We start from the raw sequence: 22,607 nt of genomic DNA on the forward strand, positions 1-22,607 counted from the left end.
TTTTTAACAAGTTTCTCACCTTTTTTCAAATTCCAATTCTTTTGAAAATTTCTTAAACAGAAAACTTATTTTATTGATATTTACAATGAAAGCAATCTGGACGAAAAGAGCTTAAGAGCACTTTTTTTTATTACTTTCACATTATCTTCAAAAAAATCTTTAAAAATAAATGTCCAAAAGTATTTTTTAAAAAAGAACTTTATTATAAATTTTAAACAAAAGAATCATTGTAGATTTTGATTTTTTTTCTTTGCAAAAACATTTGCAATTTCATTTGTACATTTATAAAACCAAGTATTAATTTTCAAAATTATCACATAAGCAAACAATATCTACAGAAAAACTAATAATTAAAAAAAAAAAAAAAAAAATTCTAAATTTGGCAAAAACTGAATCTATGTACATACATAAAAAAGAACACTACAATTCTAAATTTTTAAATATTGCTACAACTCTCAAAACAAAATAAGTAATTAATTAATTGAAGACAAGAAGCTCAAAAAGTTTTGATTTTAGAATGTCACTTTCATAAAATTTCTACACACATAACATAATAAATATCTTTTTAAGGATTTTTCCTTTTTTTGTATATTCCTATAAAGCATTTTGTAGATTACAGTGCAAAAATAAAATTCATAGTGTACAGTACAAAAAGTCACTAACAAAAATAATTAAGTAAAAATCTAAAAAAATAAATAAAACTAAATCACTTAACCATAAGCATTTTCTATCACTTCTTAAAAAGAGACTATAAGATTATAAGTCAAAAAATTTGCATATTTACAAAGCTCATTATTTTTTATCATTATTGTAACATTTTACCAATGCTCCACAATATAAATTGTGTGTTAAATTTATTTATGTGTTCAAGAATCAAAGCACACATTCGGTTGACAGTTTTATACTCTGTAAATAACTGTCAATTTGTATTAATAACTTCTTAAAAAATGGGAGCGAGCGACTTATGGAAAACTTTTAAGGTTTCTTAATTCAAAATCAAACTGATATTGAACATGAAAGCAATACTAAACAGTTCAATTAAAGCAGAGACTGCAGTTTCACCTTTACTTTGGAGTCATCCGCTTGGAATAACCATACCTGAACTGCAGCTAAATAACTTCATAAAGAAGCTGAGTATATATCTTCACATTGGCAGCAAAAAATATCTTGGTAAATCAGTAACAGCTCCACTTCAAAAAAGTGAAGATAAGGAGCTAATGTAATGGGGTTTTAAGTTTGTAGACATTGAATATGTTTAAAACGAATTTTGAAAGCTACATTTGAATCATACATAAAATCTTTTTTTTTTTTTTTTGCATTCAAAACTAGTAGTAGCTAGTGGTAAAACCATTATACTGCCAATGAAATTCCTGTTATAAACGTTTGCCCTGTAACTTAATAAAATAATTTCATATTTTCATTTGTGCGCAGTTACTTTATTTTTTTGAACAAATGTGGCAATTTTGCTTAGCAACACTTTAGAATGTGTAGACAAATCAATGATTTGAAATCTACAAAATTCCAAAATCTGCACAACCTCTGGTTTCAACTATGTATATACCGTTGCATCAGAGTAACAGTAAGATATCTTAGTGCTACTTCTGGGATTAGATATCTTACTGCTGCTCTGAGGCGATGCTATATCGTAGCCTCAGAGCAACAATAAGATATCTAATCCCAAAAATAGCACTAAGATATCTTATTGTTGCTCTGAGGCGACGATATATAAGACAGGGGTAAAAACAACCCTCAAAGGCATTGGCTTTTAACATTAATTCTAATACAGCACTTTATACATATGAAAGGACTTTTTATCAAAAAAAAAAAAAACCTCTTCAGAAGGTATTTTTGATCGAAAAACCCTCTCCAGAAGCTATTTCTGACTGGGCTGTGATACTCATGTATATCATAGTCAGGGAGCAGTTGCTCTCACAAGATCTTCTTAAATAACAGGGCTGAGAAGAAGGTTCAGAACATAAGAAATGTTTTCTGCATAATCAGAAAAGGGTAATGGCTCGAAGACTTTTTAATTAGAAATGTCGAAATATATCACAGATTACATAAATGATTCAGAACATTCCAAATTCTACTCAAGTTTTTACAACTTTCTGTGGCAACAAGAGCTGTCCCACACTTGTATTTTTAAAGCTGCACCTCTCTCTAAATTATTCCTGTACAGTGGCCGCCGCTTATATGAATCATATTTGTTCCAAACCATGTTGATTCCATAAAGTGGCTAATTCAATAGTTTTTGACAATTTCATTCACAAAAGCATTTGATTCATTTAACCACTGATTCAATTTACCGACGTCCACTGTACTAAATTCAGGGTTCATACTCACTTCGGATAAAAAAAAATTCCATGACTTTTCCAAGGCTTTTTCATGATTTCATAAAAATTTTCATGACCTTGTTACACAAAGAGAATAGTACTATTTAATGTTAAACTCACGAATTATTTCTATGTATTGCCTGACTAAAGTCTTTGTTTTCTAAAGCCTTCAACAAATTAAAATAAGTTCTGATAAATTTAATGCTTTTTTCTTACGAGAGGTTGAAATAAACTCGGATGCAATTAAATTACACTTTTTGAGTGGGTGTGGTAAAATCAAAAACATGCAAGTCCACTACTACAAAATATAACAAAAAAGAAGTGCTGAAAATAATTTTGAATTCAAAATTAGTGATGTCCCAGCAGTAAAATCTCATTACAAAATAAGGTGGGTGGCTGTTACAGAAGCGGTTGCAATAGAATCCCAAAACTCAGATTTGTTTTTTGGGATCGTTAAATTTTCAAGTGTTAATAGCTTTTACTAGCAATACTTTTAAATCTCTCAAAATTTTCTAATGCTTTTTTTTTTAGCTATCGTTACTTTATTACTATCAAAGACATTTTTCCATGACTTTAAATCAATTTCCGTGACTTTTCCAGGTATGAAATTGGGTAATCTTTTTTCCATGACTTTCCAGGATTTCCATGAACCGTACGAACCTTGTAAATTGCTCATGTAAATGCAAAAAGCTCAAAACTTTTTTAACAGTCAATAGTTTAAATGAAGTGATTCAAAAAATCAGTTTTGGAAATGAAGGCAAGGCTCAGTTCTTAAATTGAATTGAAGGTGTTTACTCAAAATAGTAGTTTTTCGTAGAACAGAAACCTCTTAAACCAATTTAAAAAAAGATTGAGCAAATAGAATAATTAATGCCATGATAAAATTCAGAAAAATTTCTGTTAATTACACTAGAAACAAAGTAAAATTATGCTTTCCTCAATTAGAAAAAAGTACAAATGTATAAAACAAAATGGGGGAAGGGGGCAGAGGTATCCCCTTGATTCGCAACCAAAATGAATGATAGAATTTAACACTGCATATTTTTAAGTAGTACAGTAAATTGCATATGATTGCTGAGTACACAATCAATGCCTGAACACTAGGGCATAAATAAGAGCTACAAATTATTTGTCAAATCAGTCATGTAATTCCTCGTAGCGAGGCACAGAGTTATAATGAAAATTTTATTTCTCTTTGCAAGATTGTTTTTCTTTGCACAAGGGATTTATTTAATTGTATTCAAGTATTAATTTCGTTGATTGAATGAATTATTGACAGCATTGAAGTTTTATTGCTTCAATTAATATAAAAATGTAACACATATCCCTTTCTCATTAGTTTCTACCTGTTAGTACTAAATCTTTCCTGATTTCTGCAATTTATTGATGGCAGATACAATAGAACACAAACAACAGGTTAAATTTTAAGGCAAGACAATGCGTTTATATTAGTAGAAAAAACTAAACAAATGGAGGAAGTTCACTGATGTTGGAACCCACTGTTTTAATATGCATACGCATTTACGATTCCTTAAATATACAAATTTGCGACAAAATTACAACAAATTGTGCGAGAAAAGATTATTGGTTACTCATTACTTGCTGCAGAGCACTGGTAATTCCACAAACTCGCTTTGGATGATATTTTCCACAGGTGAAAATGTCACCATTTTTATAATACAGAATTGCTAAGGTAGGTTAAAAGTGTAAAGAACAAATGCAACAGTACAGCGTCCAATGGCAGTTGTGATCAGGATAACTAGTTTGGGTGTAGACAAAGGTCAGCAGCAGATTCTCCTTCGCTCAGGCTGTCCCACTGGCAAAGGATACTCATGCAGAACTGTTGTGTCGTTATAGTGGTCATCAGCAATGATGGAATCTTGACTTTCCAGGATCTAACGAAATTTCAATAGAACTTAATTCTATGGCAGCATTTGACTTTATGACAAGATTTAAAAGAAAGAAAAAAAGGTACATTAACTACAACAGAAAAGACCATTATAATGCCTGCATCGAGACTAGGGGTTTTGTGTTATTTAGGTTTTGGCATTATATATATCATTTTACAATTTTAGAAAAAAAAATTTAGAAAACATCAATATATTTGCCTATTAGAATAAATTTTTACTACAACGACTATTAAAGCTCAAATTGTGCAATTTAATATGCTTATCATTCACAAATGAATATGTTTCATAATTAAAAGTGCATTACATTGCACTTTTGCTAGCTTCACAGTCTGCATTTTCAAGAACAATCTGGTACTTTTTTACTATGAACATTAATTATCATTTAAAAGCTTGGAATTAATATGGAAACATGAACACATGTTTCAACATTTAATTTGTTGAAGAATTGTTCTGATTGCAAGGCAAAATCAAGTACTATTTTTGACTAAAACATTAATTCTCATTCCTGAAATTTTGTGCTTTTTTTCTTTAAAAAATAGAGGATTACATTTCATAGGTTGGTGTAATAAAGGTACTCAGGTTTGCTGCCAAATTCAAATTGTTATTCTATCTAAATGTATCTTCAATTCACATTTATGGTTATCAGGAAGCAAATATTTACATAGAGAAGAGATGTGCAGTACACAGAAGGGCTTGACAGTAAAATTTTTCAAATTTAATCTTCTTAAATTAATAAAGTTAAATATTCAACAAACGAAGCAAGTCAATTATATACAAAATCACAAATGAATGTTGCAATATTGAAATTCAACCTGAGTAAAACATAAAACAATCAAATTTCTGCTGTTAAAAGATATTCAAAGAAAAATAACTTACTTTTCTGACCAGGAATTTTGCAGCATCTTCAACATTGACGTTGTCTTTTGCAGAAGTCAGAAACCATCCCGAGAATCCTTGCTCCTTGCAGAACTCGTCCATGGTCGAGGGGTCTGCCACTGGCCCTTCCGGCTGCAGGTCACACTGCAAGAAGGTACAGAAAAAAATATTATCTTTTAACTTTTGACATGCGAGTTACATGAGCAGGGTTATACATGTTTTGAGAATATTGCCGACTCACGGGCAGGGTTGGTATTTTGTCAACTTTCTCGGAAAAAAGTGGGACCGAAATTGGACAAAATAAAAACCCACTGTTTGATCCATACAAACAATTGTTTTGATAGTGCAATAGAATTATTATACATTTTGATTAAATCATTTATTAAGACAATTATTTTGAATTCATCACTCAACAGAATTACAATAGTTGTATTTTAATCATAATCTAACAAATCTGCACAAAATTGCACTTTCATGCAACACTTTTTAGACAATTTTTTACCATAAAATAAATTTAATTTAACAAAATGAAATAACAATTCAACATAATTTGTATTATTATATTGTTTTAGTTAAAAAAGTCAGGGTTAATTTTTATCATGGAAAACATAGTTCAAAATAAATATTATAATCATAACAAATTAATTAAAACAAATACTATGTAATTAGTAGTGAAGGATAACATCATTTGAAGAAGGTAAATTTAAAAAATATTGCAAACAATAATGAACTATTTGATTTCAAAATTGCTATAATTTATAAAACAAAGATTTTTATATCGAAAAAAAATATATACATATGGAAACACACATCATAATACCACAAGAAGAGTGTTTCGGTTCAATTAAATATTAATCCAAAAGTGAAAACATAGTAAACACAAAAACTTAAACTAAAATAAAAAAAAAAGCTCAGCTTCAAATTTATTTTAATGTCATATCAAACAGTGCAGTAAAATTAGCCAAAAAAAAGGGGGAGGGGAGACTTTCTGGAGAAAAAAAATCTGGGTTTAATTTTTACTTGGGAAAAAAATAAACCCAGAATTTTTTTCCACAAACAGCTTTGTTATGTCTTCCTCGACCACACCTCAAAAGTCCCCAACTTTCTGCAGCATGCTTCCCTCTTTAATCTTATTTTTTTTTGGGGGGGGGGGGGGAGAGGGAGAGAAGAGGGGAAATTTTCGATTTTGCTATCAAGGAAAGTGCGGCTTCATTTCTAGGGTATTTTTTTATGCGGAGTTGAATAAGAAAAGAATTTAGTTTGTAAGATACGTATTTTAGCAGTTATAAATGATTTTTTTAATATCAATGAAGTATACATGAAAATGCTAAAATACTTTACTATTTCGAGGTTTTTCCAGCAACATTAAACTTCAGAGCAGTTTATTTTTCTCCAGTTATCTTTAAGAAAAGAAAAAAACCACTGAACTCTCTGTCTACTTTTCCATCCTTTAAAGTCAAACTTATGGGTTTTCTTCAGAGCATCAGTGTTCGCGCTCAACTATCTGTAACCTGAGTCCCAGGGACCCATTAATGAAACAGATTTGGGTCTTTTGGTGGAAAAAATGAGTCCCTTAAATTTTAAACAGAAAATCTTACCATATAAATGAATAATATAAAAAGGTTAATACTTGGGGAAAAAAACTATCTACATAGTGATTTTAAAAAGTTATGAAATAAACTAAATTGGTTTTATTTTTTCTGATTATCATTGTAAAATTATTTTCAAATAATACACTTGCAAGACTTAGTTATGTGAGAAACTATTTGGTCAGTTACAATGAGATTACAATGAGATAATCACACTCAAAATTTACTTTAAAAAAAAAAGTTGGATTTTACCATAAAATACTAAACAAGTGCCTCTGATTGATCAAGCAGAAAGCACTTCCTTTACCTTTATTTTCCTGGAATTTTTTCTAGATGAAAATACCAAAAAGCCCCCCTCCTCCCTATCCAGCACGAACTATCATCAATTATTATTGGGAATTTCACAGAAATAGAAGAAAAAAAATCGCAAGCGAATGAACCCAACGCAAAAATCGCGATCGCAAAAACCTTACCATTCTCTCACATGAGTGTGAAAACTGCTCATTTGCAATCTTAAATCAGTACATTTGACTAATTTTGACTCTTTCAAAATATGTTTTGGCTTTCGTGCTATTTTTAAAATCGCGCCCATTTTCAAAATGGCGCGGTCGCTTAATACCTGACTTTTGCAAGTCCAAATGAAAAAAAAACACCAGAAAGAGATGAATTACTAGAAAGAGGACAAGCTCAAAGTGCTTTTGTATAAAGTTCAAGTATTCATAAGCAATTTAAGAAGAAAAATGTGTGAAGTTCAGAACTTTGTATTCAGCGCAATTGGGAAAATGTTCGCCATTTTTTCTCTCCTATCCTGTTATTGGGGATGCATGATTTTCAAAAATAATTCTGGTTACATGAGTACAAAATAGATATGCTTTTACTGTAGAGTTGTCTTGTATTAATCCTAAAGATTACATTGAAACCACACTCTTACTTTTAGTCTTGATTGCTGTTTTCAGGAAAGATAAAAGTTGAGGGAGAGCTTGTTCTTAGATTTACAGTACAACGGACTATTTATGAACCTGCAATATTTTGCTCCCTGAGCTCAGCCCAGGAGGTCACTGTAAGTTCCAGTCTTATCACTAATAAAACTCCATTGACTGGTCAACAATAGGGGTGTGTTTGAATAGCTGATAAAGAGATAGGGTTATTTTAATTCCTTTCTGTTGATTCTCCTGGTTATTGAAGCTTAAAAGCAATTACTAAATGGATCTTCAGCATTTTCCACAAATTTTTTTTTGTTTCTTATCTTTTGGGTTTTCTGGGTCCCCAGGACCGAATTTTCGCGGAAGTTGCGTCCCCTTTCCGGGAATTTGCGTAAAAAACCCGCTATAGCGCGTAAACGCGAACCCTGGAGCATTGTGAAACAAACTAACTACTTCGTAGAGCTTCTGTTACTGCAGAAAAACTCTGCGGTAACAAAGGCTAAATGTGGAGCAGTTGGCCATGTTCAGATTGGAGGGGGAAGCCTCCCACAAAGAAGCAATCTGTTGCAGTTGCTTGGGGGGAGTCTCCTCGTTGATCAAGACATCTTCAGTGAGTATGTACTGCATAAAAGCTGGTAGGTGTGCAATTATTGAAATAATTGTTCACTCAAACTAAAACATTAACAAAGACAGGTAGTTTTCTTCAGCAATTTAAAATATGCAATCAATTTCAAAAAGAAAACAAAAGGAAACAGATAATATTTGCAGAAAATGCTTTTTAAAAATATCTAATAATAGTAGAGGGGCTATGGTAGAAAATATAGCCGGAAACTGCATTTTGTGATAAAATCATGAAACTTGGCATGCATGTAGACAATGTACTAACAAACATTTTTGGAAGGGGAGGCAATTCAAAATCCCCCCCCCCCTCCCAAAACCCCCCTGGCAGCCATTTTTGGTCAAAAATCCAAAACTACTTTTCTTTTTATATTTTTTGAAAAATACCCACTGTATCTTCTTTTGGGAGTTTATTATGCTTACTAAAGCGTAAAAAGTCATCAAAATATCTCTAAACCTCCTATTTTTAAAATTAATTTTAAAAACTTGATTTTTTAAGCAAAACTTTAACTAATCAAAGTCTTTAACATTTCTTGAGGGGTCGTTTGAGAAATTTTTTTTATGCATTTTAAAACACTGTGTTAAGGAAAATCAATTCATTTACAGTAGAACCCAATAATCCAAACCCCAGAAATCCGAAACATCAGAAAATCCGAACCTATATTTTAAAGTTTACTACTAAAAATTGATTACAAAACTAAGAATAAAACTAGAAATTAAAAACCATAAACAAAGCTAGTAATTTTTCAAAACTTGAAACAAACATTTGAATTGTTGTTTAAGAATAAATATAGCACTTAGATTAGTCAGAACGAAATCAATTTTCATTATCGGTGAAAAAAAAAAAAAAATTCAAACACTTGGAAATGAAGTACGCAATTTTTTTGGGAGTTTCACTAACATTCTGCAGTTTTATCAACCATATGCGCACTTGAAATAAAGGGGAGGGGGCACGAACGTTATTTTTACAGAACTCCAATCTTTATTATTATTAAATGCTTAAAAACAAGTTTCAAGTTTTTTCTCATTAGACGATTTGAGGTGTTTGTTCTATGTTTTAAACGATGTGAGAGGAAGAAATATTTAATTACTACAATATGAAGTTTAGTGCTATGTTAATAAAGCTAGCAATATTTTTACTATTAATAAAATTGTTATTTATTGAAATATAATTCACTGTTACAAAAACTACAACTAAATTCCAATACAAATCTGCTTAAGTGATGCATACAACGATTATATAGAAAGGAATTTAAAACGTTTGAATTTACAAGTAATTTACATAAGTACATAACATTTTCCATTGCAGTATTTACACATAGGAGTTTAGATAAGTCCATTTTTGAAGCATCCACAAGTTATTTGAGAGCAGTTTTTTTTTACACTTGCCTTGCATAACGTAAATTCGCTTTCAGCAAGAACTTGAAACTTCGGGCAAACTCAAACAAATAAGAACGTGCTTTTCATCAGTTACTGTAAAACCCCAATCATGAATTGAAGTCAAGGCTAAATTTTTAGACACACTGACCCACTGATATACACCTTGATAAGCACTAAATAACTTGCCTTAGGGCTTCAGCTGTGGGTGGTAAGTTATTCATTGATCATTGCTCGCTGGTGGAAAAAGTTTCCAGCTTCATTTACGATCGGCAAGTTGCATGCAGACGAGTAGTAGCAAAGATTAATGAATCGCTAAGATATTTGAAATTTTTAATTAGGTGTGCATATTTTTTAGGTTAGGATATATAAACGAAAATACACCAATAACATCAGGATAGTCTTTTCATCATTTCCACATCGTCACTTTTTTCCGACCTGCAAGAAAAGAGGTAACCATGGGAGTTCCGCTGAGAATGAGTGGAATTCTCTTAGAACAACTGATTTTTGCTGACCGAATTTGTACTCTTAAGTCTTGGACTAGTATAAGTCAAAAGTGTTTTCCAGCTCCAAAATCTTCTTTATCCCTTTTTTGTACAGCTGATGGAAACATTGTTGTCAACAGTTCCAACGAATATGCTCATGTGTCCTCTTATTGCAGCATGCAAAACATGAACCAAGATCCAGAAATTAGCTTCCTCGTGATTTTATGGCACCATAGATGTCTTATTCGATGGAAATCACCGTCACATCATTAAGAGCAAACATAAGATCATATAGCTAGTGCAATCATGGAAAACAATTCTGTCTTATCAGCGTTTCGTAGAAACTGAACCAGTTCTTAGAAAGCAAACCATTTTCTGTAAAATGATATCTTTCTCTTATTCCTCTTATATGTCTTACTTGTTGTATCCTGAAAAGAACGCAGATACTCCACCGAAAAATTTTCTGTCCTAGGTCATTTTATGTGAACGATGAAAGAACCATCATAGACAATGGCGTCACAATGTATCTCCATTGCACTTATTTTAAAATTAGCATTCATCATTTGCACCTTCATCATCCCATCTTAACTCATTTTCTTCTTCTCTCGAGTTGTTTTCATCGGTAGGAATACTATAATTTAACACACTGAGCAGGAATGTTATTGACCAGACTTATTTCCCGTTCAAAGAGCTCTATTTATTGAAATCGATGGAGGGTGAGGTTGATTTTCATGGAGGAGAAATTCAACTAGGTTGAAATTTACGGTATTGCAAATAATGAAAAACTTAGAAAACGAATCTGTATCGGATTTTAATTTTTTCAGCAAAAGGGCAGATTTACTGATTTTTCTGGGAAAATGAAATCTAAAAAGTTATTGTTTTTCTGCCCGTGAACATAAAGTGACTTTTGAGTCACAACTCTTTTCTCTATAAATTTGCTGTACTGTTTTTTTTTCCTCAACTTGCCCAATCTTCATCAGTTGCTCCACATATTCGTTGTTTACTGCTACATTCGTCTCCATAATGAGAACAATTCTTTTGATGACTCTAAAAATGGATTCTCATGTTTAGCTTTTTCTCTTCAAGACCTTTCTTGAAAACAAGCTTTGGAAACTTAACATTTCTTAATTGCGCATATACAGCGTTTCTTTAAATCAGCAGAGGTAACTTTTTCAAACTGTGTAATTAAATCGATAATTTGAAGACCAGCTAACACCCATCTTCTTAATGCAGTTGGATCTGTAAAAGTCCATTAGCCCCACCATCTCTTTTCACTATCGCATTGTTTTGCTATAAGCATAGTCCGATCCAATTACAGAAAACACGTTCATTGTCTTTTTTACAACAAATGTTCCTTTTTCAAAGATTTGAATAAAAACTGGTAACCATCCAGCATAGTTACCAAAGTATATGTATAGCGTATAGCAATAAAATGGAAAAAAAAACACACGCACACACACACATACACAAAATTAACTCCTTCAAAGTTTCACTAAAGATACTAAAGTTGGTCGAAATCTATGATCTAATAAACTTTAATTTTAAAAGTACAGTGAAACCTCCCTTAACGGACACTCCCGAATAACGGACACCTCTAATTAACGGACATTTTTGCAAGTCCCAGTCCCTCAATATAGGCCATTCCATGTAATTCACTCTGAATAACGGACACTCCGAATAACGGACAATTATTTCACAAAAAGTTTCCCTTGCGATCGTAGCACTTCCGTTTTTTTTTTTTCCTTTTCACAGAATATCTTAGTAACTGCTTGCATTACAAAGCTTTTCATCCTCCACAACTGATATCCCCCCCCCCCGTCATTTCCTTATCACTGTTTCTTGGAATTAAAAGGGTGGTAATGGGCAGAGGCAGCGATTGGGGCTTAAAAGTTGGGGGCAGAAAAAAAAGAACTAAAAGGCATGGTACTTTTTGCGGGCAGCAAAAAATGAAAAAGAAAATAAGTCATAATTTTGTAACGGCTAGTTTTGAGAGTATTGAAGCAGATAAGTGAAAACTGATGACAGTCTAACAATTAACGTACGTTTTTCTTAAGATTTTAATGAATTTTATACACAATAACTATTCAAAAGTTACGATAAAAAAGAGGAAATTGGGTGCTTTTTCTAACTAGGGCTCTCAGGAGATGCAATTGAGCAGATTGGCGCCGGTAGTAGTCGGCTTTATGGCGCTGTGGTTTCGTTGGGTTGTTTAATTTTTAGATTTGAAAAAGAGTTGCCTATATTCAAGGTCATATTGCCAACTGTCAATCATGCATCATGGAATAGTGATACTCGAGATAAAATAAATAAATTAACCATAAAAAGTGTGTGTAGGGGGGGGGGGGGGGGTTGCTCCGCCGAATCGCCGCTGTTGGTAATGCAAAAAAGAGATGTCAAACTGTTTTAACTGTTTACTTTAATTGATTAAATGCTTTTTAAGACAAGTGTGTGCTGTCAGTATACCTTTATTAAGAAAAAACATTAATTACTCTTGACGTAAAATGTAGTAAACCTTTCGCAATTGTTTCGATTGTGTTCTACAAAGGAAACAACAGCCCATTTTGAAAAAGGTAAATTAAGTAGTTCCTCCTAATAGCGGACACCTCCCAATAACGGACAAAACTTCTAGTCCCTTGACTGTCCGTTATTGGGAGGTTTCACTGTATCAGCTTTAATACGGTGCTCCAAAACTTGAATTTGTTTATATATATATATATATATGTTTTTTTTTTTATAAAATGAGAAAAAGCTTACTGATGATCAATTGGGTGACGGAGAATTAACAGCAACAACAGTAATAATAACAATGAACAGAAATTTAAAATTCAACTTTAAATTTCTTTCTATTAGAACTATGTTGTCTTGAAATTAATTTCTCCCTTTTTTCTTCAAGTCCTTATTCTATTATACCTTTCGCAAATAGTTTCAATTATACGTACTTAGTCATTTAAAACGAGGGGCATCATGACCTGATAATTGGACAGTTCGCGCAATTAGAGTTCGGATAACTGGAACACTACTTTAATATAACACTAATGTAATGTATCTTCAAATTCAGAAAACTATAATTCTGTTATGGGGGGGGGATTCACTCCAGAGAACTCACAATTTAAAAATATCGATTTAAAAAAAAAAAAAAATGTGAAGTTATTACTGAAATTAGACATTTTTTGGAGTTTTAAATAGTAAAAAATGTAATAAACATCCATGGAATGACACAACAAATGATTTAAAAAATTATAATAACGAAAATTTAAAAAGAATCGCCGTTTTTGGTTTTGGACCAAAATAGCCGTCAGGGGGGTTTTGGGGGGGGGGGATTTGGGAATGCCTCCCCTTCCTAAAATTTTTGTTTATACAATGTCTACAAGCATACCGAGTTTCATAATTTTATCACAATTTGCAGTTTCTTCCCCCGTAGCCCCCCGACTATAAATACTAATCTTGGGGGAAAACTCAGTTTAAAACACAAATCTGATAACTTTGAAAAAAAAAAAAAAAAAGTTAACATGGAACAAGTTTCAATGACAAAACAATTAAAAATTGGTACCAATATATATTGGTACCAATACTTAAATATAAGGAAGTACCTTATTAGCTAGTAGCACACAAGGAATTTTTGAGCCATCTGGTAACGTGACCTTGGCATCCAGATCAGTTTTCCAACGTAGGACGGCATCGAAAGTGGCAGAACGATTGGCATCAAAAACTATAAATGCTCCAACAGCTTCTTTGTAATACACTCGTGTCATGTTGCCAAACCTTTCTTGACCTAAAAAATATGAAATATAGAACTGATTAAAATTTTTTAAAAAAGAAGTCCAGAATTTATGATAAGTTGAAAGAAAAAAAAGATATCTACGTGCCTTGGGGGGTACTTTTGCAAGAGCTCCTTTTAAAGATTTTGTGAAAGCTCTTTTGAATTTTGAGAAATTCAATGAACTTATCTTTACAGTAAAAACTGGAATCATGTATACAGACGAATTTATTTGGAATGTGTTTACAAAAAAAAAAAAAATTAACACAGATAACACAAGATTTTACTTTTGGACTTCAGAATTTTGTGAAAGGTCAGCTTTTAGAGTTAGGAATTTTGCAAGACGTACTTTAGCTTTGGATTTTATGAAAGTTCCAATTTTAAATCTTGGACTTCAATGATTTTCTTTTTTGAGTTCAGAGGAGGGAAAATCATTTTGGAGGAGTTGAACACATATGGCAACAGTAAAGACCTTAATAGCTATTAGTGCTATAAAAAAACTAACTTTCAAAAGATGAATTGGAGCACTGCAGAGAGAAAGATGTATACTATTTTGGTTTTTAATGCTTAACATTTAGTATTTCAAACATAATAAAGCAATCAATGCAATTTTTAAATTTTTTTTTTTTTTTTCCACAATGCAAATTTTGTTTTAAAATACAAAGCATGGAACAAGCAAAGACTTTTTTTTTGAGACATATTTTTGATTTTCAAAGCATGAAATACATTTGTAGAGGTGTTAAAAATATCTTTGATTAGTCACGGTTTTTAAAAAATAAATGCAGTTAATATTTTATCTGATGTACTCCTAAGGCGAATACCTCCCCCCCCCTCCCGAGTGGAACTGTGAGGCAATGGGCTCCACCGGAGTCAGGTCTGTACCTGGGTCCACGGTGTCTAAAGTCGTAAGTGGTTGGATTTCATTCCCGTAAGGGTCTAGGGGGCCCCGGCCGAAAGGTCAGTACTCTGGAAGCCCTTGATGGCTTAGCAGAGCGGGGTTCCCTTTTGTGTACCCCCCCCCCCCCCCCCGGGAAAAAAAACGAGAAAAAGAGCTTTATAACTCCAAAGCTATTTAAAGCCAATATACACAAACATTTTAAACTACAATTAATTTACAATCAAAATTACTTGAATATGTAATGCAGCAAAAATACTCATCTCCACAAAATATTTGAAGCATTCATTTCATATGCAATGCATTTTCAGTACAGTTTAATGATAAGTCTAGCTACGGCTCTGTATACTGACTTATCTAATATTAATTAAAGTTGATTGTATGTGACTATCTATCTATGCCATTGCTACTCCTTGTGAACGACAGAAAACCAAGTATCGAACCTGGTATCGATAGATTTGTAACTTTCTCTGCTACATGTTTAGCTATGTGGCGTAGCTGTGCAACTTTAATTAGCGGAGATATTATCAAAAACTATTTAAAACGAATTTTTGCTCCTCTCGGTTCTTCTTTGGGAACACTTTCCCCATCATTCTGGCAAGCGGCCAAAGTGCTCACGGCTACGTTTATCCTATGTGGATAATTTCTCTCTTTCTTCTGCTTAAAGTGGAAGATATTGAATAGTTCAAGATAATAGTTTAGTTTCCTTTGAAGGAATGTAATTTGTGTACTGAAAACGTCAATCAGATTTCTTTCGCTAAGCAGAGCCGAAGGAACTGTACTTAAGTACTTCTGAAGAAGAGTTGTACACCAGCCCACTCAAGGCCGATTGTGCGAGTTGTCTTGATGGCTAGTATATACATAAACAATGAAAGTGTGTATGAATTGTGATGTTTCCCAAACTCGTTTTTTTTTTAATTATTTTTTTTATAAGAACAATTCCTTGGAATTAGAGGTCTTAAAAGCGAGTTTGGTTGCAATTGAGGCTTTAATGCATTATAAAAGCTTCATATTACAAGCTTTGTGCAAGGATCCGTATACATAACAAGATCACATATATTAAACAAGGTAATACATAAAAACAATATACCAGCAATATCCCATAGCTGAAGACGTACTATTGTATTAGCGTCCCAGTTCAAAACCTTTAAAGCAAAGTCCACACCAATCTTGCCAAAGTAAAGGATCAAATTGATTTCATAAAGTTCATTTGAAGTGAATTAATTTTTTAATTGTTATCATCACTTTCAAAACATAATTTAACACAAAAATGAGAGAAATTTACCAAATTTTTGAATTTAAAGGAAACATTAAAATGCACATCAACCATCATTAACAAAAAGTAGTCCAAATCTACTTTTTTTCCCCCCAAGATTGTTTACCATGTTTCTAAATTTTTCATGTTATGATAAATCTTGTTCTTACTATTAAATAAAGCTTGACAAGGGTTTCTGAATAGTAGCCACTGGCTACCAGACTCGCAAAAATGGTAGCCCTTTTTGCACTTTTGGCAGCCATTTCAAAAAAAAAAAAGGATGACGCAATGCAAAAAAGTAATTAATCTATTCACAGTTAATAAAAATAACAACAAATCAAAAGATTATGATACTCTATAAAAACAACAAATAAAATTTCAAAGGCTGTATGTTTTAATATAAAGATATAAGCATACAACAAAAGGAAGTATTTTACAAATTTTTAAATATTATGCAAATGTAGACACTTACAACTGAATGATAGCAAATGTGACAACTCATGCAGGATTTTGTTCATTTAATGCAAATGGAAAAATATTTAATCTGTCAATTTTGAGCATTTTCATTCTAATCTTAAATAAGTGTTGTCACACTTCTTGTTATCCCCTCTCATCCCCTTGCCAAACTATCAATTTCAAAAACCCATCTTTCCTTCAAGGCAGAATGCAGGGGTGTCCCTCTCCCTAAGAGCAAGGGCGCACCCCCTCTAAATATTATAAAGATCCCCCCAAAGCAAGAGCCTCCCCCCAAAAAAGAGAACAATACCCCTTTAAAACACCACCCTCAAAATTTTCAAAGGTGCAGTCAGTGCTATGACCCTTCCCCCCCCCATTTGGGCACCCCTGCAGACAACTCCTTATGGGGCCTGGTTAAGTTACCATAGGTTTACTGGAATTAGAAAAAAAACTCACACAAAAGAGGAAATATCCATTCATTAAGTAATGACTCATAGGAGAAGTTAAGGTTACGAGAGCATTCAAGGCTCAGGTGTCATAAACCGGTTAAAGCCACAAGTAAAAGGATACAGTTGCCCGATAATTGTGAGAGAAGAATTGATGGACGTAGCGTTTGATAATGCTAGTCTTGCCGGTTCCCAGCTCTCCAATCACAAGAATCTTATACAGATGCTCATGCTTGCTTAGAGGTGATACCTTCATAAACAAGAAAAGAATACTGTTAATGCACAGAAAGGTGAAAAATTATATTAAAATAAAAATAAATACCTTAAGCAGCATTCAAAACCTCAAGTAATCCATTGGGCCGAGGCCACTATAAACGGCCCAGTGGTTTACTTGAGAAATATAACAAACTAAATAAAATTGAATTTGTTGCAACACGCAACATTAAAATTAACTTACAGCTGGGTTTTTTTGTTTCAGTTTAAGTTTTTGTTCCCTATGTATTCACTTTTGGCTTAATATCTAACTGGACTTAAATTGAAACTTCTGGTCTTACGATAGGTGTTTCCAAATAAGTACAGATTTTTTTAAATATCAAAATCTTTGATTTATGAATTATCACAAATTTTAAATCAAAGTTTATTAAATGCACTAATTCAAACATTTATTACTTTACAAAACATATTAGATTTTAATTTGCTTCATAAAAAAAAGTGAAATGAAAAGAAAAGAAACTTGAGGTGGCAAGCGGAAAGTGCAGCCCAGAAAAACTTTTGACACGCTGAGATTCAGAAGTTGCCAGCTTAACTGAAATCAGAGACTTAAATATCGACTGTGAATTGCAATTTTGGGATTCAGAGAAAGAGCACATTTAGCTTATTTTATTCATAAGTTGTTGTTTTTTAAATTTTTTAATGCAAGATATTGCTCACAACAGGGGTTCTCAACCTTTCAGGCTCTGCACACCCTTTTGAACACTGGTATGAGTACCATTTTAGGGAGGAGGGGAGTCATGCTAAAGAATATAGAGTTTTGGATACGAAAAAAATCCGAAACTGCTTGGATGTTCATAAAAAGCACCAATCCTAACAGAATGAGGCACTTAATAGGGCATAAACGTTACTAATTAATTTCATAAATAAAGAAAGGAAGTAACATTTTGAATACTTACTTTTAAAAATAATTATAATGAATTGAAAATAATACTATAATCGTTTGCATTTTATTCATGCACTAGTGGTACCCGCACCGCTTTGCCCGTAGTAGAAAATTAAAAGGTGATTTGGTTCACCTGTATATTTACAAATAATGGATGATGAATTTCTCGCCAATTTGCAAAATTCATTTGCTCATCCATGTTACGGATCCACGTTATGATAATTTGGTAATTCACTCATCCACCTTTTGATAATTTGCTCGGTAAAATGTTCTTAAAATTGGAATAGAAAATGAACAAAATCAAATTTTCGAAAAATCGCTTTGAGGTGTACACTGTACACTCTCATGCTACAAACTAATTCTGTGCCAAATTTCATGAAAATCGGCCGAACGGTTTAGGAGCTATGCGCGTCACAGACGTCCGAACAAGGATCCAGACATCCAGAGAAACTTTGAGCTTTGTTATTGGTAAAGATTATTTGAAAACAATGTGGATGGATAAAATTGTCGATGGCTTAGAGGGCGTCATGACCCAGATGACCCTCGCCTTGTCTCCGCCCCTGTCCCTTACCACCACCATATGTAATCCATACAATGTAATCGGAATTTGAAATTGAAGCTGGGAAGAGGAGGCTGAAGCAAGTTACTATTTTAAAATATGTATATTTTCGTACACTTCTGGGAGTGGGTCATAAGCAGGGCCCCCGTTTGGGTGGAGATTCCAGACCTATAGTACTGGGGCCCGGAGCTTTGGGGGGCCTGTAAGGTCATGAAACTGTTTATCCAATAATTTGACCCATTTCCTTCCACTGTCGAGGACTATTGAAAGCACTTGATCAACTTGTGTGAAGAACTTGCTTTAAAATTAACCGAGAAGGCATTCCATGAATCACAAGCATAAAAAAGTATTTCAATTCTATTGAGAGCATGCTTATGTCAGCCTTTTGGTTATGTATCGACGAACGTAAAGTAATTATTAAAATACGTGGAATTTCACTGGATGTGGAACTTAATCTTCTAAATGATATCCATAAAGACCTTCAAAAGTTACGGGATGGTTTGCCCGCAATTCTCAAGAAACAAAATTAGTTTCCAAAGTAATGGACTTAGAGTTTAGTTTAGTGTAGTTTATTCAATGCCTGTCCGTGGCTTTTTGGCCATTCGACATCGAGCCTCCCAATAGCGCTGTGAGAAGTTGTTTGGCAGGGGAACAAGGTCTTGGTAGATGAGTAAATGGATTGAAAGAACAAACTTCCAAATTAAAAAAGAGAGAAAAAAACATTTTTGAGGAAGGAGCAGAAGTCGAAAAAGAAGCAATACATCAAAGTACTGAACTCATACTTAGTAAACATAAATTTTGAATAGAAATAATTTTTAACTTTTTTGGACTTTATTATTAGTGATATCAACGCACGTTTTGAAAAAATGAAGGGAATTTGTTCCCATTTCAAGTCAATACTAAGATATATGTCTTTAGATGATGAAGAAGTGCAAAATATGTCTGATTATCTATCAACAAAGTATGCAACAGACTTAAATAATCTACTTGGATATGAGATTATTCACTTTAAAAAAATTCATTCGTCAATCTTCAATGTTTAACTGAACTTTCTCCCTCAGCACTTTTGAATGAGATATACAACAAGAGGCTTCAAACTATATTTCCTAACATGTTTAATCCTAATTATTTCCTAACGTGCCCCTTTGCATATTCTGCGCTCTACGCCTCTTGATTGTCGGTCGCCCAAAGCCAAAATGGTATTTAGAAAAGTAGAAAATCAAATTAAATCGTGGACCTAGATAAGGAACTAGACAAAACAAACTAAATTCTTTAGCTATTCTTGGCATTGAGCATCAACTTGCAGCACAAGTGGATTTTAACTTAGTCACACACAAGTTAGCAACAAAGAAAGTACATAGGGTGAAAATATGCTAGTGAATGTTAGACAAAAAAAGAACTAAATGATCATTTTGTGATCCAGACAGGTATACCTGTATTCATTGGGTGTTAAAGCAATAGAAACATATGGAAATTAATTTAAATATAAATTGAAAAACTGATGTTCGGCGAGATTTCGTAAGATGTTTATGCTATTCTTGATTATAAATTTACATTCACTTTAAACTCAAAAATTCCTCCCGGCGGTTGATTATCGAAGTCAAGTATAATATGTATGTGTGGTAATAATTTCAACACTTAATTCAATATTATTTTGATTTATATTACAGATACCGGTACCACTGTTCTGCTTTATTTTTTACATACAGAACTTTTTATTTCAAACTTCAAACTTTTTCCCTTGGTCCTTCCGACTTCACATTACTGAAAATTCATACTATATCATGCAACCTCACTTATCTCAGACATGACAAATTGTCCAATTTTTACTGCTATATTTGAAAATATATTTTTATGCAAACTTCAAACTAAAGTTTTTAAATCTACATTAAAACTTAAAAATTCAGAAGCAACTAGACAATGCAACATCACATGTGAATGCAATTTTAAACTATTCATTTTGAAGTGTGTGAGTGAGAGGAAATGAAGCGACGGTACAATGTAATGGGGGGGGGGGGAGTCCTGGGGGGCCCGAATTAAAATTGTCACCGGGCCCCATTGCTGATAGCGGCGGCCCTGGTCATAAGTCCTAACATAAATATAAAATTTACAAAACTGGTTTTTGGCAATATAATATGAAACATAAAAGAGATTTTGAACGTGGCCATCAAACAAAATTTAATTATTTGACACACTGGTTTGTTTTCCTAACAATCAGGGTAAGGATGAAAATACGTTACACCCCTACCTTTACTAAATCCTGGACACAGGCCTGAGGCAGATAACTTTAAGAGGGCCATTGATCTTCTTATGGGGACTAATAAATTAACTAGGACCAGCTTAGCTGAGCCTGTTGCTGCTTGTTGTCACTTTTTACTGTCAGGTGGGGATCTACAGGGGGGGGGGGTCATGACCTTAAGCGACCAATATACCCTAAATCAGCATTTTTGAGGCTTTAATTCGAAAAACTTGCCCTTAGATCAATTTTTTTTTGCCCAAAAATTGTACTTTGTTACCCTCCAAAGTGGATCCACCCTTCTTCACTAAATTTCATCGGTCTATCAAAACTCTTATTGTAGATTTAAAACAATTGCAGATTTGAGAGTTGATGGTATACCCATAGTAAGATAAAAATATGAAGTATCTGCACACATAGCTCAAAACTATCTGGAGGAATAAAAATCAACATGCAAGGGGTAGATAAAACTGTTAGTAAGAAACTGCCTTTTCTTTCAACCATGTATTTGTGAAAGCAATAACGAAAATTTTTCATTAATTTACCTTCAAATTTTGAGGATGATCAGTGTTTAATATGGATATTATTAACAATTTTCAGTGAATGCTCATTTCTACATAAAATGTATACGCGCACGGCGTGCGTCTGTATTATCTAGCTATGGGTATTATGATGTCTAGGGGCTATCTAGCTATGGGTATGATCAATTCATGTATTTATTATGTAGGAATGGACATGTATCTTGTCTGAATACTGCAGTTAAATCTCAACTTATGAAGTAGATTTCTCAAGCCATATGAAATGACAAAATATTTCAATGAATTTTAAAAGGAGCAAATATTAAACAAAGAGAGCCTATTAAACTTTGATAAATCATAACCATCCCGAAAATCGAGCATTTGAATTTTGAGAATACGGCACAAATCCTATACTTTACTAATATTTATTGGTACGTATCTAATAGACCTGAGTTTTATTTTCAACTTTACAGCAAAATTAGAATTTCTTCAATATCTGCTATGTATGTTTCAGAAGAGTTCTAACATTAATTTATCATTTGATGAGAAGGTTTAGAAGATATTTTTAAAGTTTATTACATAAGCTTTCATTTTTAGCTTATTCCAGAGCTTTCTTGAAATTAATAAAATTTCCAGAAGGCTAAAAAATGCCTCTATTTCTTAGATTATAGGAATGTCTGAAACTTCAACAATCTAACTTACTCCAAAAAGAAAAAGTAGAAGTACGAAGGTTATTTGATACTTATGTAATAACACTGCATAGAACTTTGACAGTTTGAGACCCCAATTCAAAATTTTTTTCAACTCCAAATAATTATGAAACATTCTAATCATACAAAAAACATTACTTCAGAAACATGAAAAGCAAATAAATATCAGATGCTTCCAAAGGCTGTCAATGCCAATCAACACATTCAAACAGCAACGTTTTCAACTGGATTAAATCCCAACGTTGAGTACAAAAGCCAAACTGAAGCTGTTGACAAAAAAAATAGAATAGCAACGATAAGTACTCACTGAATTAGCCATTAAACTCGAAAATTTACAAAATACAACGAAACCTAAAATCGATATATTTCAAGGTACAAATTAGCAACTCAAACACGCGCTTAAATTTCATGCCTCTCTACTTCAGGGCACATGATAACAGAGCACACGTGACGAAATAAACAAACAGAAAAAGTTTTGGCGAGGCTAATCAGATAGTTGGGTCATATT

At 32.8% G+C, this 22,607-nt stretch overlaps 1 protein-coding gene across 1 annotated transcript; it reads right to left on the reverse strand.

Moving 5' to 3' along the window:
- Positions 1-1,816: 1,816 nt before the first annotated feature.
- On the reverse strand, positions 1,817-22,545 carry LOC129225787 (ras-related protein Rab-32-like). The gene is made up of 6 exons (XM_054860296.1): positions 22,407-22,545; positions 17,045-17,170; positions 15,854-15,932; positions 13,702-13,883; positions 5,120-5,263; positions 1,817-4,228 (listed from the first exon to the last, which is right to left on the reverse strand). Exons 1-6 carry the CDS (start codon positions 22,416-22,418, stop codon positions 4,115-4,117), a joined length of 657 nt encoding a protein of 218 aa, XP_054716271.1. The 5' UTR covers positions 22,419-22,545; the 3' UTR covers positions 1,817-4,114.
- Between the last annotated feature and the right edge of the window lie 62 nt (positions 22,546-22,607).

Source organism: Uloborus diversus, chromosome 7 (genome assembly GCF_026930045.1).
Source record: "Uloborus diversus isolate 005 chromosome 7, Udiv.v.3.1, whole genome shotgun sequence".
Classification (NCBI taxonomy): domain Eukaryota; kingdom Metazoa; phylum Arthropoda; class Arachnida; order Araneae; family Uloboridae; genus Uloborus; species Uloborus diversus.

Bases quoted from the DNA above. Each gene is read 5' to 3' on its own strand.
- LOC129225787 (XM_054860296.1), bottom strand. The intron at 15,933-17,044 runs GTATCCTTTTAC...TACTTTGGCAAG, and splicing joins CTCACAATTATCGGGCAACT to ATTGGTGTGGACTTTGCTTT. The intron at 4,229-5,119 runs GTAAGTTATTTT...AAATTTCGTTAG, and splicing joins CAAAATTCCTGGTCAGAAAA to ATCCTGGAAAGTCAAGATTC.